Source organism: Anarrhichthys ocellatus, unplaced genomic scaffold (genome assembly GCF_004355925.1).
Source record: "Anarrhichthys ocellatus isolate YVR2014 unplaced genomic scaffold, GSC_Weel_1.0 scaffold42, whole genome shotgun sequence".
Classification (NCBI taxonomy): Eukaryota; Metazoa; Chordata; class Actinopteri; order Perciformes; family Anarhichadidae; genus Anarrhichthys; species Anarrhichthys ocellatus.
This window is the reverse complement of record NW_022280072.1, coordinates 1394985-1414969: the sequence shown is the minus strand read 5'-3', so window position 1 is coordinate 1414969 and position 19985 is coordinate 1394985. Positions and strand designations below refer to the sequence as shown.

Sequence of the window (19985 nt, the reverse complement as noted above, 5' to 3'; positions counted from 1 at the left end):
AAGAAGAGATCTGGCCAAAGATGAAAGCGACTACTGCTGACATGGAGACTTGAGGTGATCTGATCCCTGATGGGCCAACGCTTGTTCAATGGTAAGAATTGTGTGCCAAGAATGACCCACAAGCCATTGCACCAACAATGAGTTGGAATAAATTGGTGATGTTGCCCTTTAAAAGTTTACAATTGCACTTTTGACAAGTTAATATTTTAGAAGTACTAGTAGTAATAATACTTTACATAAAATATAATCTTTATTAACAGATTGATCTACAAGACTACTGATATCCGTTTGTAGTCTGATTAGTATTGACCAGTCACATTTGAGTGGGCTTTGGTTGAATTAAACCTGCATTCTCTCCAGTGTCCACCAGGGGGCGACTCCTCTGGTTGTATAGAAGTCTATGAGGAAATGACTCTACTTCTCTCTTGATTTATTACCTCAGTAAACATTGTAAACATGAATTTATGGTCTCAATCTCTAGTTTCAAGTCTTCTTCAATACAGCATGAGCAAAGTTTACATTTAGTAAATTATGCGCCATTTAGAGTCAAACAGACCATAAAGCAGGGTGTGCTTTATGAGAATATTGTCTATTCCCATTTGCTTATAATCACCACTAATCCTCCATTACTGCTGTAATGATTTCTGAAAAAAGAAAACATTTCATTTTTGACTACTGTATGCAAGTTGCTACACAAAACCCAATAAGAGAGAATTACTGTGCATTGATCATAATGGGCTCTGAATTATTCTCTCCTCGCCTCCTGGCCAGTTCTCTTCTGCTCCATTGGCTCCCGGAGCGCCGTGCCAACAAACCGAGGCCTGAAGGAAGAGGAATACGTCTTTGGCTCGTGCTCAGGAGCTTTCTGGGACTCTCTGCCCTCCCAATCCAAGTCCCATTATCCAAAAAACGCTAATTTTACTGAAATGTGTGCAGCTAACTTCTTGAATCACCGCTTGGGATCCGCTATAGATGCCGAAGTTTCCACAGCAACACATTCTTGTTAGATCATCTCATATTTATACTGGAGGGCAGTGAAGTGGGTCTTAAAAGGGAGCCTGGCAATAACACTGGAAGGGGATTAAAGGGCACGGCTGCCCCTTACATCATTACCCACAGCTTCCTGTTGATTTGAAAGAGCACTGGGGGAGCGTGCCATACGCACTCCTGCTTATGCCTGGAAAAGGTTTCCACACGTGCTGCACCAACATGCAGGAGCGCATCAAAAACGTCATGAGCGTCAGAACCAAGGACTAGCTGAGGACGAAATAAACTACCTTCTGTCAGACAACCCAGGGACTGTTTATGATGAGGAGACATGGAGATATTTAGACGCTGCCATAACAAGCCGGGTTTCAAAACCAACCACCTCTGGGAGAGCTAGGGCGATGATTTAGTGCTCGGAGGACGGAGGCAGAGGACACGATGGAAGGACGAGCTGTAATTTCTCTGTTCCTAGATGACCCAGGCTCATAAATCCTTAACATTGCGGCAGGGACTTTTTCTGTTTCCGTTCTGGGTGAGACCTGAAGCAGTACTGAATGTGACACCTCACCTGGTTGAACCGGCGGGTGAAGGCCACAACGTTTGGAGCGGAGCTGTGCTTCTCCTTCTTGTTCCAGCCGCAGCTCGACAGCTCCTGAAAGCCAACAAACAAGCAGGGAAACCGACATTATGCTCTGAGCCAGAGTTTATCTTTTATATACGCCAGCATTTTAATGAATGTACGAAACAGTCAAGTCAGAGGTCACTCAGTGGGAAGCGCAGGAGGAGGACATGAGAGGAGAGAGGAGGAAAGAAAGAGAGAGAGACGCTGAGGACAAGAGCCAGACAGAGTGATGGATGAACGCAGGAACAAACGGGTGAAGTTATTCAGGAGCACGCTCGGCCTCAGTATGAAGCCCAAAACTCAATATTGATTTAAATAGGGCACGGCGACTAATTCAATTTTATTTTCAATTATGATTTTGGCTTCTAAAGATTATGAAAACTAGGTAATTGAATGAAAGGATTACTGTCCCGCATCGCATTTCACAATGATGCTCTCGTTTTGTCTTGTGTTGTAAATCCAGCGCACCCGTTTCCTTTTGAGAGGTGCGCTTATCGCCCCACTGCTCTGTAACAAGAGCACCCAGCTCCTCACAGAACCAGCACTTTTAATCTTGCTGTCAAAGGGCACCAGACTGACGCAATCAACTTTAAAATGTACAACATTTCTAAACGCGTGATGTTTCCAAAGTCAATGAGTAATCGTGCTAAATCATTGCCAACTCAATTTTGAACAATAATTATTTTCTTTGCCAACTGTCAAAAAGCTGAAGCTATCCACTTTACAGTGACCAGCTGCCAGTCTCCACATTTTTCTTGACTTAATTCAGTGTTGATCATCTAATCAATGAATCCTTGTATTATTATTATTATTATTATTAAAAAGTAGCAGCAGCTGTGAAAGAAGCGGTGCCGATAGTAATTTCATTACACCGTTATGTAAGAAATACAGGGCGGTGATTTTGGAACAACATGCAAAGTCCTTTCTGTCCTGAGCACCAGGCTGGACTCACTTTGGCCTCGGGCTGCTGACCTCAGTGCTGAGGTGAAGACGGAGACCACACAAACTCTGCGAGGGGAAGCCAGACCCCCCTCTGGCCCCTACAGAGCGCCTGTAAGGCCAGGGACACCGACATAACAGCAGGGAAAATGTTGCACAAGCTCTCCTCTCAATCCCTGCCGGCCCCTGGCCGACAGTAAGAACAGCTGAATCAGGCTCCCCCACACAATAACCCCCACCCCCCACCCATGAGACCAACTGTCTGGAAGCAACAACCTCTACCCAACTGCTCAAAACGGCCCGACCTGGACCGCATCGGGACGGGTCCTCGCAAAGAGGAGACGTTCAAGGGTGAGTCTCTGGAGTGGTTGGAGGCAGCCGGTGGGGGTGAAAAGAGAAGTAACATATCTAATACAGATGTTAAAAAGCAGACATTCATGCATGGGTGAGGTGATGTCTCAAGGCCTGTATTGCCTGAGTCAGGATGAGGAAACAAGGAGAGAGGAGATGAAGGGATAAGGTTAAGACTATAAAAGACTACATTGTAGAAGCCCATACAGCTCATCTCCCCATGACATTTACGAGCATATGTGGAGCCTTCTCAGAGTCGGAGCATCCCCGTCACAGGATGGAGCTCAAACAGACGCTAGGAGACACTGGCCCGTCTCACCGGAGGAGAGCTCGCCGTTTATTTAACATCTCTCCTTTTTTTAAATAAGCGCTTCCCTTTCTTCCTGCCATCGCGTCAATCACTCTCTCCAGCCTCCACGTGACGCTGGTGAGGCCGGTGTGTGTGTGTGTGTGTGCGTGTATGCGTCTCACGAAGCTCGGACCACCACCACCACCTGACCACCCAGGTAGGCGGTGCACCCGAATGGGCGGTCCCACGTCTCACCTCGCTCACCGAGACCACAACGTTTCAACAACCTACACTGAGCCTTCAATCCCGGACCATGTGGGCATCACGCTGAGCCTGAAGTCATTAACGCAGAGTTGTTCTTCAGCTGTTGCGTAATAAACAGACGCCTCGTGTGTGTTTAAGCGGCAGGGAAGTGATCCGCAGCCTCTCCAGAAACAATTAGGATTTAAATGCATTCTTCTTTTGCCTTTATGGTCTCTCTTTTTAACAGTTGAGTCTTTGGCGAAAGAGGAGTTTTAAATGCTGCAGTAAAAAAAAGCCTGTTCCACTAAACCTCAGACAGCACTTCATTTCCACATGCGGGTCTGGCTGAGCAGCGCTGAAGCCCAGTCCTGTGTGGGTGCTGGAAGCCGACTGCATCTACACTAACATTCAACAACAACTGATGCGGTAATAAAACATTCTTAAGGATCCAACCAAAGATAATAAAGATCAGATTCTAAGCCAAACATTCCACACCAAGACTTCACCTAATCCCAAACATCTCTAAAATTACAGTCTCTAGATCTCCTCATCCATTCACCACGTTGTGAGGAGGCTCACATAAACAACGAGGAAGATAACCAGCTGCAGCTAAGCCACAAATTGCGATGACCTCATGTAAGATGCCACAGCAATTTCTTTTGTCTTTCGTCTTGGAAAAGTGGAAAAGTGAAGTGTTGGGATCCGAGGGGATATTAGGGAGAGACCCCGGGGCTGATGAAGATGAGGAACAGGGTGGAAAAAGAAAGGATGATTGGGGGGGGGGGGGTGGAGCTTGAGTAAGAAAGTTTGCAGCAACAAGGGATGAAATTTGTGGAGAGATCCTGGTGACGACAGGAAGGAGCACAACGGAAAATCTGCACAGTTCTGTCTGTTGCTGATCTCAACTAGTGGTGAGACAGATGTACCCGTTCTCTGTACTGGTGTAAACACAATAGTTATTTGCTTCCGTCGGCCAATCAAGTTGAAGTTTACATCATCACTTCAATATTTGATCTTATCAAACACTTGTCATAATAGTCTCTCTTAAAGCCACTTTATCAGAAACATTGGTGTGCATGTTGTCAATGGGTTATAGCGTTAAATGTAGAATTAGAACCGTTAACAGCATCAAACTGTCTGGTTGCTGCATGTTCGGTTGTCAGATGTGATATTCCAGCAGCGGACTCCAGGTCTACAGAACTAAAAGGTGTTTCACTTTAACGAGTCACCGTGTTAACTGGGGACGCTCAGCCGACTGCCTCCGTGGTTGCTCGAAGCAACTTGCAGAAATGGTTGGCGTAGATGGTAAACACAGAAAAAAAAAAAAAATGTATAAAACACTATTAAACGTGTTCGCTCCCACTGGACTGATCACAAACGTGGTCGTAGCGGCCATTTTAAAACTAAATAATCTCTTGAGTCCATGCCATGGTGCTTGACGTCCTGTAACTGAACACAGATAACAGAGTTGGAAGCATCACCCAATACACGTGTACATCTGGTCACTGAATACTGGGCTCCTTGCTCATGTATTCTACACACATACTAACGGCACACAGATCTGGAAAGTCAATTTCTTTAGGTTGCATTGGTGGTTAAAGCTCGACGAGCTGTTGCACTCCACCGTAGTGCCGTTGCAAAACTGGGCCATTAGCATGTGTGTTGTGTGAGGTCCCAGTGACCTTTGAACACTAAATACCATCAGTTCATCCTTTAATCCAGGTGGACATGTGTGCCAAAAATTGAAGAAATTCCCTCCTGACATGTTGCGTTAATGAGTGTATCGACGGATGGATGAAACGACAGACGGACGAACAGACAAACCAAACAACGTAACTCCTCCGGCCACGGCTGTCGCCGGCGTGGATGCATGAAAGACAAAGACGGAGCAGGAACAGTCAAAGTAAAGAACAGAAGAAGAGGAATAGAAGGCCGTAAGTTGAATTATTATTGGAGCAGTATTGTCGAGCCAGCAGCAGAGTCCATTACCTTGCTGTGCACACCGTGGAAAGAATGACTTTTCCAGGCGCATTGTTAGTACATGTACTCTGTGTGATTCTTATGGTAGACGAGGTCATCTTTCACGGCTAGTAAAACCAGAATATGCATGTTCCTATGTGAAGATTTCATTGTGCATTTATATCATAAAAGTCACAATTGTATTCTAAAAGAAAACTGTAAAAACATGAAATGTGTTCAATGGAGTCTTCCCCTGTTTTTGGACAGATTATTTTAGGTTTTATTTGCCACCGTCTTTCAACCGAATCTCAATGTTTGTTTATTCTTAAAGACACAAAGAACACAATCATGCGCTGTACACATCATTTTCTTCTATCCAGTTCTAACCTCCGAATTCCCCCCAAACTGAATCTGGTATGTTCACGCAAATCTATTTTTGCCAAACCACTTTGATGGTTTTTGGAAATCCTCTTTGACAAGGACAAAGCTGTCCCTGTGGTTTTTAAATTCGTCTCCGCTGCCAAAGACATTCTTTTCTCCACCTTTCAGCATGATGGATGTGTATTGGCCATCATGCTGACAGGCTGTAGTGTGGGTGGGATTCCCCACTGTGGTTGTTGTGTAGCAATTATTGTCCAATCCCTCCACCAGAAAACAACATGTGAAGATCACAGCGCCCGGCGGAGGACTGTACTCAGTGTCACTGAATCACAGAAAAACACACTATATTGAGTAAACGTTGCTCATCTCACAGTCGGCGCTGAAAAAACATTAAGCCTGCAGGCGAGACAGGCCCGAGTGTGTGAAACGTTACCTGCCTCCAACTACATGTCATCGTCGTCTCACATGAGACCTTCAGTCTGTTCAGAGGATTTCTATGCCGGGTGTTCAGACGTGAGAGGAACCGACGTACTACTCAGCGGTACGTACGATGCAATCCGATAGCTGTTCCCTGAGAGCTGAAGCCCGACAGCCGAAGCCACTAAATTGCTGACTTGGCTGTTGTCATGACTGATAAAAACAAAAGTCACCCGCAGACCAACATCTCTCAATCTCTCTTTTACTCTACGCCTTCATTTCATTTTCAACTAAAATAAACATTCAACTGAAGATCATCACCGCATGTCTGATTATGAGATGATGTACTGGGAGAGAAAAAAAGAGATGGTGGCAGGAGAAGTCCTCCAACGTTGCCCCTTTTTTACCCTTCCTCACATGGGGCAACCTGTGGGTCTGACAAGTGAAGCCAATGAGGAAGTGCCTTAAACCTGCATTCTCTCTAGTGTCCACCAGGGGGAGACTCCTCTGGTTGTATAGAAGTCTATGAGAAAATTACTCTACTTCTCTCTTGATTTATTCCCTCAGTAAACATTGTAAACATGAGTTTATGGTCTCAATCTCTAGTTTCAAGTCTTCTTCAATACAGCATGATGTTCATTTAGTAAATTATGGTCCATTTAGAGTCAAACAGACCATAAAGCAGAGTACGCTTTAGGGCGGGGCTACACAGTGATTGACAGGCCACTGCCACAGCGTTGTCTGGTCTTGTGTGTTGTCTGTGTCTTGTCTATATCTTTAACGCCTTATGTTCATGAACGTTATGGTCACCTAAAAATGTCTTGTTGGGCATTCAGTTCTGCTTAGCTCCACCCTCTCATGTAGAGTTGTTCCCATACCAATACCAGCATCTAATACTACACACCTGTGGTCGAACAATGTCGTGCACCCTATTTTTCTCAAATCCACATTGAAATCGGCAGGAGGTGAGATCGTCAATGTTAGCTGTTGGTAGCTGGTGGGTCTGCTTGACTAAATAATGGAGCCAAAAGTTAACGTACGGCAGTAACATTATGATGCGTTCAAGCTCCATTCAGTAAAAATGCGTATTAGGCGAAGTTAAGTTAAAGCCTTATGGTGTTTTACAACGTTATTTTGTAAAATGTAGTGTTTCGGCAAGAAACTTCCAAGTTGTTTGAAGGAGATCTTTCACAGCAGTGTAAATTAATATTAGAGAGGGAATTATGACCCCTTTCATTTTTCTGTTTTAAAAGCACTGGTATCAGATCGGTACTTGAAAACGGCCGACAGGTAATTCAGAACATCTCTACTCTCGTGTCACTACTGGTTCTAAAAAAAACCAAGATGGCGACGGTCTAAACGCCGAACTTGAGGCTTCAAAACCGCAGACCACAAACCAGTCAGTCCACTTCTTGTATACAGTCGATGCATACACGTTATTCTACTCTTTACATTTCTCTTGTCAGCCGATCTGTCCATACTGTAGCGAGCTATCCAATCCAGTTCACTCTGGATTAAATTCACTGCCTCGTAAATTTAGATGAGAGGAAAAGATTTAGCTACAAGTCCCTAGCGTCCTTTCCCCTCCCCCGTCTCTGTGATGCAGCTTGTCATTTCGATGGCGTTTCACTTTGCAAAACCAACGGCCAAAGAACATATCAGCAATTCAGCGGAGGGTTGTAGATTCAACATCAGTCTGCTCTGCACTATGGATTATTTTACCATCAAAACATAACTTCTGGTATTCTCATCAATTATCCACGGGACCCCGTCAACGCTCCGCTCAGCCGCTTTGTCAACTTCTCTGCCATCTTTTTTTTTTGTTCGCAGACGAGAAGCACGAGCGGTATCGTGCTGACGTGGGTCCGTTACGTGTGTAGGAAGTAGAGTAGAGCAACCCTCATGCATGGCAGTGTCTCATGAGCTGTCACTTAACATATCATCAGAAGCAGATGTGTTTAGGCTCTGTGCTCTCTGCTGTGTCAGAGTGGCATGTGCTCCAGGTCTGAGCTTTCCAAAACCCAGCTTCCTTGAGGCCTTTGAGGAGTTCTTTCGGAACACTGGCCTCTCCCGTTAGCATCCAGATTTCCCCCAGCTATCTATGAAAAGAGGATTTATTGCTATTGTGACGGACGGTTATCTTTTCTTCCTCATCCAGCGGTGGGTTTGGCCCGGACCGTCCCGGCTGCTCTCCATACATCTGTTCCATGTCAGCGATGGAACACTTGAGCTAATGAGACCCTCTGTTCTACTGCGATCCTGTTCGGGGTAGTTTTTTTCCACGCTCGTGCCAGGACGTCTGTTTGTGCGTCATATACACATGTTAAAAATGTTGTAAACACCAAAAATCAGCGTTGGGACAGTCGGCCTCACACACACATATTATATTAAGATTGTTATGATGCGTTTATGGGGAGGGGAGAAATAAAATCTTTATACACAGAAACCAACAAGCCCAGTCATAGCTAGTTTATGGTCATTTCACCCATTTCAAGTAGTCAGTACAGTTATTATGGAAATTAGCGCAGTCTTGGAAGAACGGCAGAAACGGTAACATTAGAGCAGCGCCGACAGGACAGACTGCTGATGCAGCAAATTTAAAGCATGCAGACGAAATGATTTGCAGTGATAAGACTGAAGAGCGGTCCTGTTGTATCTCTACAGTAACGCTGTTGTCAGGGCATCGATAGAAAACATTTTGAATCTGTGCAGCCGCAGACCAGCAGGAAGACTTGGAACCAATCTGGTGGAAAATCTGACTCGTCTACCGTTTGTTATCATGCGAAAAGTCAGATATTGTCAACGTGAAACCCTCTGAAGAACATCTGGTCCTGTCAAAGTTCAGTATGTGTGAAACTGAAGATATATCTGATCGAAATGTTTAATGCTCCAAAGGCTATTTCAACAAATAAGAATTACCATGGAAACTAACGCTATTCATCTTCTGTCCACTCTGAAAATGACTTTGTTCTACAAGAAAAGAATGTCCTTTAACCCCAATTATGTCCATCACTGTTTCCCATATATACATGTCAGTGTTGTAACATGGCATTTAAAGAGTGCAAATGGGCTGCATGTCAGTAAAAACATTATTGCACAACTCACAGATTCAACCAAGTTATTTAATATTTTCCTATTCAGGCAGTGACTGACACACACACACACACACACACACACACCTGTGAGGAGGGCGAGGAGACCGACAGCGATGGAAACTCTAGTTGAGTTTCTACTTCGGTCATAGCTGCTGTGTAGCTTTTTTTTGTGAGACAAAAGCACCGTGAGAGCAGGAACAGCCTCTCCAGTCCGCTCCGTCTCTGCCAGGAGGCTGTTGGGTCACTCTCCCTCCAGACTGCAGCCTTCATCTCCTTGTCAGCCCTCCTCCTCAATCACACACACACCTCCCAGTACAGGTCTCTCCAAAAGATCTCACCATCTTAAAGCAATAAGTGAGCCGCGGTCCCCGTGTACCTGACCCTTTAAACCGTATTTTCCAAACTGCTACACTGAACTGAAACGCACGGACACATTTTCATTAGGCTTATAAAACCCACTCAGTCAGTCGACCCAGACTCGAGCACGTTTGCATTCACAAACCCTGCAGTGTGGGAACTTGGCCCCCGTGCAGTTAAGAAGACGGGGCCGCCGTGTGTGTGTGTGTGTGTGCGTGTGTGTGTGCGTGCATGCGCCGTTAGCTGAGACAAGTGTTGAACATGTGCAGAAGCAGGAGTCAGACTGCAGCACACCACACTGGGATGTGGTCTGTGTGCTGCTTTTATAAGGCCACAGTGGCCAACCTTAAACACAGGTTATCCATGACTGCTGTCAGGAACGGCCCAACTATCCAATAGAGAAAACATTTTAAGAAATAACCGGATCTCACTGAGGCGACAGGCCGGGTGAGACACAGATGCCCCCTTTTTTCTGCATCACTAAGGTACGTGTCACAGCTGCTCAAAGCACAGCATGGTGCAGGAAATCAGCTGCATGGACATTTTACAAGGGAGAAGAGAGGCAGAGAGGGAGACAGACAGCAGATGGAGGGAGTCAAATCTTAAATATACAGACACGCAATTATGTTAACAGTCGTCACATATACGATTTTAGACATGTCACTCCCGAAACGCGTTGATTTCTCACGTTGGAGGACAAGAGTGAAGCTGCCGACACCAGTGGTAATTTCGCTGAACGGAAAAACTAAGACGAAATGTGTTCGTCGGCGTCTTCTTTTCCCCTTGACTAAGACGAGATGATGGCAAGACGGCACCGACCTCATTAAACACTAACGGTGACGATATCAAACATGCAGTACGGTTGACGAACAAGACGAGAGTTTGCAGTTGGGTTCAGGTCGTTGATTAACGCAGATTTTTGCATGTTGGGAGGTGCGGTTTGGCTCTCGTAGTGGACTGGCGGGTGCGACTGAACTCCACACATCACTACTGAGCAGGAGGTCGCGGAGTAACAAAGCTGCATTCTTTATCATTCAACCTGCGTTTGTCATCAGATAATAATATGATAATATCTAAAAATGACAAATTTACAGTTTTGGTCAGACTAGATTGACAGAAATCTGAAACATAATCTGAAGACTGAAAAGGACATTTGACACAGGACTGAGACTAAATTAAAATAGGACAAATAATTTGACTGAAATGTAAACTGGACTAAAACTGCGAAGGTTAGAAAGTGACTAAATCTGTGACGAGAGCATGTTTGTTTAAAGGCTAAACCTAAAAACAGCTGCCGAAGTGAACGCAGGTCGAGAGCAGCTCACCTCTGGCTGGATGGCTTGGAACACGGGAGCATCCATGAGCGTAATCTGACCCTGGAGGAGACAAAACATAACGCTTGTTAGATTGGGACAACATTTCGTCACAACTCTCAAACACCACGCCACCACTCCAGAGCTACATTATCGTGTACTGGAAAAATCATAAACGATCTAAATCCAAGTTTACCAAAATAATGGTTAAAGGATTAAAACACTGCTTTTGCGAGAGAGGTGTTTGTCCTCTCAAGCAGGTGGTTGAGACAGAGGTCTTCTATAGACTGGACCTTTATATAACTTGATACAGCATGAGAAGATGTTGAATAAAGACACTACAGTTTAAAAGAAGATAAAGAGTGCCCTCTTGTGGTTGAACAGTGAACACCATACATCAAAGATAAAGGATTACAGACATGCTGCAGAGCATGTTTTTATTTGATATATTACGGGATAATCCCGTAGTCTTAGTGCTCCAGACCGGTCTCAAGACCACTTCTTGGAGGTCTCGACCACACTTTCACTCCGTCTTATCTCTGCCTCAGACAATCAGGACTCAGGATTGTATTACACGACCGGAATATATATCACATATGCAGGAATATATCACAAAACTACATTTGTTTTTGGTGTGTTTTTATGGGAATGTGGATCTTTTCACATCAATTTGCACAGCCCTGGTCTTGGTCTTGGTCTTAACCCGGTCTCAACCCTTCAAAAGGGTCTTGGTCTCGGTTTAAGCTCTTGACTACGACACTGGACAATCGTGAGCAGCGTTATCCCTCACAACAACGTAAAGGCTAATAATTCAGATGTGTGATGTTCGTATGGAAAACGTGTGTGCAGCTGAAGCCAGATGAGATCTATCGGCGCCCGCTTGGCACTAGTGCCAACCATCATCAATTATTACTGATCCAAACTCTGACCCCATTTCCTCCACCAGCATCCCGTCTCCTCCTGTCTCAGCACATCGCGTTTGTGCTTACTGAACATTTTGTGCTTAACAAACACAGACCCACACACACACACACACACACACACACACACACACACACACTTAAACTTCACTTACTGCATATTCTTCAGGAGTGACCTTCAGCACATCGAACACAACGGCGTCAAAACTCTTCTTCAGGTCTGAAGAGCCTTTATCGCTGAGAGACTCGCAGCTGCTGCTCCTCTACAAAACACACACACACACACACACACACACACACACACACACACAGAGTAAAGAAAGAAGAACGGTGCCGTTAGGAACAAGGTAATTATTAAGTGACTTAACATTTCAATACTTGTCACCTAATTATCGTACATTCAGCTTTCTGTTTGGAAAAGTGCGCACAAGGTGAATTTTGAAAGCAGTGTGTGCAGAGTGGACGTCTCACCTCAGAGACTGTTGCAGTGGTGGTGATGATGCCTGATTGGCCATTGGGGAGGTCCATCATTCCCACACCATCTAGCTCTAGATAAGACCATTCATCATCCTCCGCTGCAGCAAAGCCCGCCCGGCCCTCTGAAAACACACACACACACACAATATGTCGCGGTGAGTTTATTTGGCACCACATCTTGACAATCGTCACCTGCAAACATAAGCAGACACTCGGCTTGTAGCAACAGCAGCAGCACCACCTACTGTTGGGTTGGAGTATTCTCAGCTTACAGACTGCCAAGTCAACGACTGAAGAAGACCAGCACAGAAGCAAAGAAATTTACTTCAGACACCGAAAAAATGAAATTAATATCATATATTTTCACCACTTTACCTTGCTGTCAGGGAAGTGACAGCAAGCTGTTATCTTTACTCTCTTCAAAGCCACAGGACTCCATCGACGAATACAGTAGTTTTACCTTCCAGAACACGGGAGTTGCTGTTCTACCACTGCCTTGATAATTAGTTTGTGTGACAACAACACAAACAAACTGACCAATCGAGGCAGCGGTAGAACAGCAACTTCCATGTTCTGCAAAGTAAAATGACTGTTTGTCAATGGAGTCTGGTGGCTTTGAAGAGAGGATGGATAACGGCCTCAGTTCTCGTCGGAAACGGCTGTCTGACAGTAAAGCAGTGAAGATACTGTAACTATAGCATACACGTAAACTGATTTTTTTTTTAGGCATCTAAAGTAAGTTTCTCTCACAACTTCACATCAGTCATGGCTTCTGAAAAAAAGACAATGCGGGTATTCATATACTTGTTACTGATATTCTAATCTACCTGTGATGATGTGGAGAGATGGAAACCCGACGAGAACATTTAAGCATCCGATGATTCTATGCGGCGTGACTGTAAGACTGGCTCAGTGTCTACGTCTTTTACTGTGGATGATTTCCTGTTAGGATAATATATGAATGTTTCTGAATATTCTTCACCTCAGAGGCTTTTCTTTGCCAAAAGCACACAGAGAGAGAGAGACAGTAATGAAAAGTAAGAAGTGGCTTAGAATACTGAAAGCGAGCAAAGCCATCCCTTGTCTACTTGACAATGCCAGCCTCTGTGCGAGTGTCTCGCTCTATCTTTCTGGCTCAAGGCTGAAACAGGCCGGTGCTTTAGGAGCCATTAGCTGCCTTCCACAGTTGCACTCTGCTAAGCCGCGGGCAAACACCGCTACATCACGTCAACTCCCCTCCCTTTGTTTGACAGCAGCGCTTTAACTACACAGGAAGCGAGAGCCAGTGTGTGTTCACAAGCCTGAGTCTGTCTGTTGTTTATGAAGTCATGCATCTGTGATCACCTTACTTCCTGTGACAATAACCGTGTATGTCTTGTCGTTTTGACCAAGAATGGACAGACTCTTATACCTTCATTCCTCCTACGGGCAGTTTAACACCAGTGTCTCGTGTTCAGAGGCCGTGACGATTATTAAAAACGGTGATGTGAAGCGACACTACGAGACAAAGAACAAATCTTTTGAGCAAACAAACAAACTCAGATCTGAAATGAAGGCACAGAAAATAAGTGATCCAAGAGTCCAATATGATCAGAAGCCTAACACATGAATTCACTGACCAACACTGATGTAAACGGAGAGAATAGAGCTGAAACCACAGATACAGTCCCTGCTCACCAACTTCTCTTTTTAAACAATGAGAATCACTATATTCTTTAGTGACATCACTTCACCCTGAATGAACTGAACTTAAAGCTACAGGACAATTCAGATAAATACCTTCTTCTACAATTAAGTGCTTCATTTTAAGATGCACATTTTTCAAAAGCTTTTTGTTATTGTTTAAATGCATCCTTTATTTTATTATTTCTTAATTTGAAAACTGACGATAAATATGTTTGAGACATTATTGAATCAAACTTTCTTTATTTGATGATCAGTCGTCAGTTGACACGACTGCTAGGCTACTTCAACATATATGGGACTAAATCACAGCGTAAGTTAGACATTACTGTGATGTTCCAGATCTTTGTGTGAGGAAAGCCTCTCTAACTGGACCTCGTTGAATATTTATTGAATACTCCTACCATAAGACATGCAAGTGTGCCAAAAACACTAAATGCCTCTACAACTAAACTTGCCTTTGTGACACATCAACTCATTTGGTTTGTTTTGGCTCCATCTCCGCTCCTGTGTATCCGACACAATAAGCAACGCACAGCCCTCCAACTGTGATCACATGCTAAAATAATCAAAAGACAGTTAGTATTCAACCCTGCGGGCACACAAACGGGTCTGTGCTGCCACCAAACCAGCCGTCCTTGCAAAGGCGAGGCCAAACGTACCAGTTGCGTGTGTCAGATGAGCATAGTGTTGGAGGCGACGTTGTGCCGTTCTTTAACGCCTCCCGTCTTTCTGCGGCTCCTGCTGTCTGTGTGAAGAGAGGGGACGACAAAAGGAGAGTGAGGCTGAGAGGAAGGCAGGATGATTCTTCTGAACATGAGAAAAAAAACCCACGCGCACATTACTAATGAACACGGCCACAAACATCCCAGCTGATCGGATTTTACGTAAGAGCTCAATAACCCAGCAGCCATTGCGTTGACGTGATCTGTAGCGTCTGTTCTAGTGGGAACTTTGGTGGTGATCTATCAGTTTTAGCAGCTATCATATTATTATATTAGCTTCAAGTTAGAACAAGGATCTTTCATTTCGGCAGTCACTGTGTTTCTGAGCACCAGAGTCCCTTTAAAACCTCTCATTTTACTGCAGCAGGGTCCGACAGTCTGCGAAGAAATCACAAAAAAGCACCACTTTACATCTCGTGTTTACCAGAGATGTGCTCATTCAGCATGTAAAAAACTAATAGTCCAAAGAGATCTTAGTTGACTAAGAGCAAAAAGACTGATTAGTCACTAATCAACTAAGAAGGAGCCCCAAGAATCTCATTTCATAGACCGTCTACAGTAAAATCGCACTGCAGCGCCTACTTCAACCAAACAGAAAGCACAACACAAGAGTCTAGAGCTGCAGATAACAATCACTTTCATTGTTGATTAATCATTCATTGTCTTTAAATTGCTCGTTTTGTCCAACTAATAGTCAGGAACCCACTCCAAACTTTATGATATTGGGGAGTTCTTGGGTTTGTTTTGAACTTAATTCACTGGCTTTGTCAATAAGGACAAGTGAAACTCTACGAGCCAATCGAGTGTATATCCCATCATGCTCTGTCTCCAGGCCTCTGTGACGTGAGATGCCTGACATCAGCCAGCAGGTGTCTCACTACTCAGAGATGAAAGCCTGTGTGATCTGGACTGTGAGGGACTGATGAAGACTAATGCTGCATGCTGGCCCTCAGCCATCAGGTAGTGGCTCAGATCTGGTCATCCCCTCCAGGTTAGGGTCAAGGTTTCCACTCATCCGAGTAAACTTTAAACATTCTTTCAAAGATCACATCTTACCAAGTCAGCAGCATCACAGAGCTCGATAACGGCCTTGACGAGAAACACCTTTTCTTTTTGTTAGGGATACAGAAATAACGTCTCTGTGCACAAAGTGTGTCATTGTCACGTAACAAAGTGCTGATCTGTCCGGACCCTGGAGCGGTGTAAACACCTGCCGGCAACCGGCCGGTCTGCCCTCTGTCCTGTCCTGGTCTGTCCTGATCCTGGTCTGTCCTGATCCTGGACCAGTTCTCATCTTTCAACTTTACAGCTCCTTGAGACGCCCACGCCTCCAGCTATGCTACTTCAGAGACACAAAGAGAGGCGGCACAACCTCCTTCTGAGTCACTGCCCTCCCCATCCAGAGCTCCTGATGTAAGAGCCCCCCCTCCTCCTCCTCCTCCTCCTCCTCCTCCTCTTGGCAGCATCCATGCACCTTCTTGACACCGAGCTGAGCCGACATGTGTTGTGTTTGGTGACATAACTCCACATGGTTGTGTCCTTGCCTCGCTTACTGAGGTTCAAGTCGGGGGAATGTTTTGAAATCTGAATTTTTTTATTTTATATATATTTTTTTTTAAATTGAATCCGATTTGGATTTTTCAAGTCGAAGGTTCGATTATTCGTTTTTTCACGATGAGAAAATCCATTCTCACCGAGTTTCAGTGATGCTTTCGACCACATTAATATTACATTAAGCAGCCTTTCAGGGGACAGCCCTAGAATGTGTACACATCCAGGTAAAGGAATAACATGAGAGGTGTGTGTGTGTGTGTGGAGATGGGCTGACATCATGTCGGCATCCCCTTCAGGGGGACGTGACGGGGATTAGAGGAGGAAGCAGAGAATAACAGAGCGTGGACTGAGTCGTGTTGGAGCTTGTAGCAGAGGATGTGTCGCTGTTCAGCTATATGTGACTCATTACACTGCATAGCAGGTGCTGTTGAATAATCACACCTCTCTGGATCGGCTCCCCCTCCCTCCCTCTTGTCGTGTTGTCGGACGGCTCTTTGACATTCACATGCGCACCGCAGTTCAAACACAAAAGGTGCTGGCAGCCCAACAGGCCTCGTTACCGACCGAAGGGCACAGCGAGTGTTTGTGTGTGTGTCCCGTGCTGACCCTTCACATTCCCGTCTCCAGCGGCCCTGAAAGCAGGTCTCCACCCCCTCTGTACGGCCAACACTCTGTCCTCCTTACGCTGCTCAACTCCGGCTTTCCTCTTCACCTCGACCTCATTTTATGGTAGAAAATAAAAAGTATTTTCCAGGAGGTAAACGAATCAGAGAGCATACATATGACGCTGGCCCTTTAATTGGTTAATCAATCAAATAATCACCAGATTATTTGATTATAAAAATAATCATTGCGGCTCTAATTACAGTACCGTACCAAAACAATCACAAGAAAGGTTGTCAACAGGTTGGAGAGGCTAAACTCCATACAGCTAAATACTATCATATCATACTAATATGAATCTATGGGTGGTAACAACACTGATACTTTCCCATTAGCCCTCTCCTCTCTTGACCAACATCTGTGACAGCGGCTGTCCTTGTAAGATGTATAATTAAATGTTCAGAATTTGTGTTACTCTGTGACCAACTGTGGGGCGGTGCCTCCCAGATGGCTCCGAGTCTATAAAGTGGAAACACCATAAGAACCAAGCTGCTCCGAGCCGTAATCTTATTAGCTTTGAATGCGTTTACATGTTTACTCACGAGTCCCAACACGAGGCCCAAGCTCCCACATGGACGCACATTAAAGTCACTGCGAGGAGCTTTTATGTTATGAACGGGACAATCAGTGAGAAACATTATAGTTATTCTTAATGCCCGTCACAGGGTCCGGTTCTCCACAACATCAGACCAGAAGAGCCCATGTTTACATTTGTACAGGTCAGCAGTGAGGAGTACCACGGCCAGTTAAAAGGAAGCCAGCAGAGATTTACTTTAGATATTTTAATTTCTGATGTTATATATTTTGGTCATGTCTGATACTGGAGCAGGACCAGCAAAGACATGGTTTCTGGTGGGAGGCTAACACAAAGGTGACTTTGTTTCACCATCGTCACATTGCGGTTATTAATCTTCTATAGCCACAAATTGATCCATTACCTCATCACCATGCATCCTGCAAACACACGTTTATAAAAGGAGAATTGTATCAGAAATATGTTGTCTTTTTTCCCCAAAACAAATGCACGCTATCTAGATCAATATCTTTACTTTTAAAACAAATGCACGCTATCTAGATCAATATCTTTACTTTTAAGACGGTGGAGCTCGTGGAGATCACTACCGCTTATGTCCACAGGGGGCGCCAAAAACACCACAAGATGAAAGTTCCTCGTAAAGCTGCTTTAACAAAGGATTAGAACTGAACCTCAAGTGTGTTCAGGGAAAGGTCGCAAGTTGTGAGACTACGAGTAAAAAGGTCAGACGAGAGATTTGTGTAACGTTGTGTGGCTTCGACAGCGCTGCCATTTCCTGGCTGAAGCCTCATCATTATGAACACGGTCCGGTAAGAGCGCCGGCCTTCTCACTGCAAAAGCTCTTTGAAAAAAGGACAGAAAATAATCCACTTCTCCTTTTGCTCCAATGTGCACGTTCTAAATAGATGCACAGCCCCTCCTCTCTATGGCCGTCAGTATCATGCATGCACTGCAGATACACGTGCTTTGTGTTGTGCCTCGCAGCGGCAGAGCTCCATGCAGTTAAAAAGAAAAGCATGCCGCAGATGCAACGAAGTAGGTCAGTGTGTTGAGCTGAGCAGTGAGGAGTCTGACGGCCCATTAAGCTGTGCCCTCTCCTTCTCTTTAGTGTGCGCGCACACGCATCTCTACATCTACACTACATCTCTACATTATATCCACAATTAATTTTGGTCAAAATTGGGATAACGTTTAGTTAATGTGGTTACTCAGACTTTAGGATACATTATGCTCTTAGAAAGAGAATTTTGTACATTTTAAAGTTAAATGCATCACTCTGGTGGACTTTAGGAGACTAGACCTATGAAGAACTTTCTCCTCTCGTAAACAATTTAATCGTAAACACATCGGTTATATAGATATGAATAAAAAAGTCACACCCACAAAGCATGGAAAACGAGACTGGGTTGCAGACATCGCGCACAATAAATCGGTTTATCTCGGTAATCTTGTTTCATAATCAACGATAGACAAAATAGTCATTGAAAACAATTAATTGCCCAGCCCCACAAGTTTTCTTATTCGACACAACACTGGGCTAAACCTGTAAACGAGTTGGGACACAACCCACTTCACAAGCTTTAAGGATATGAAATGTGTGTCTGCTCCTACAGTCGATCTTTACACTCCTGTGTGAAGAGGAACAAAATGGAGAAGCCACACTTCCAACTTTGGTCAGAACTACAGAAGAGCTCGTTTATCACTGCAGAGCTCGTCGTTTCAGTGACGTTATAGCATCGAATCCCGGCTCCATCTTTCCCCGAGCTCCAGTCAAGCCTCCCCCGGAGAGCACTATTGATCTGGAGATAAGAGGGGCCGTGTTGATCGATCTCTCTCTCTCTCTCTCTCTCACACACACACACACACACACAGCGGTTCGTGGCACTGTGTGTGTGGGAACATGACCAACACCCCCTTCACACCATCACTTAACTGATGTTCAGATGGAGGTCAACCAGTAGGAGTAAGAACTGCAGGAAGGGCAGCGGGGACAACAAAAACACTGCAGCTACATACACAATCACTCACATCTCTACAAAGAGACAATGTGCTCCATTTTGAACACCCGTTTGTTTTCTTTGCTTAAAGCTCTCCAACTCATCTTTCCTAGAACAGAGCAGTTCATCATTTTAACTCTCAGGACACAGAACAGGTTTACTCGCACACAGTTTACAGCACACTCCGGTGCCCCGCTGCTCACAGAGCGAGGCTCCATCGACACAGACAACACACGCGACAGGAAGTGAGACAGCATCTCTACAGTCCAAATCCACTCACGCTTCTAGACGAGGAGACTGCTTCTATCGGGCTCATCACAGCAGCGTAGTGCAGAAAAACGAAGACGAAAACCATTTAATGACGCCGCATCATTCGACAGTAAAAGCATTTTTTTTTTTTCTAGAAAATCAATAGGTAATGAACCCAGTGACTGACACACACACACACACACACACACACACACACACACACACACAC

The 19985-nt window shown here is 44.7% G+C and overlaps 1 protein-coding gene across 4 annotated transcripts in view; it reads right to left on the bottom strand.

Moving 5' to 3' along the window:
• Positions 1-19985, bottom strand: part of ralgps2 (Ral GEF with PH domain and SH3 binding motif 2) — a 72637-nt gene that overhangs the window by 37862 nt on the left and 14790 nt on the right. For all 4 annotated transcript variants that reach the window (XM_031868378.1, XM_031868376.1, XM_031868375.1 and 1 more), the window contains exons 2-6: positions 14696-14781; positions 12345-12472; positions 12029-12136; positions 10966-11016; positions 1556-1639 (exon numbers count right to left, since the gene is read on the bottom strand). In XM_031868378.1, the coding sequence (XP_031724238.1) occupies positions 1556-1639; positions 10966-11016; positions 12029-12136; positions 12345-12404 (303 nt within the window). In that variant the 5' untranslated portion in view covers positions 12405-12472; positions 14696-14781. The remainder of the gene's footprint in view (positions 1-1555; positions 1640-10965; positions 11017-12028; positions 12137-12344; positions 12473-14695; positions 14782-19985) is intronic.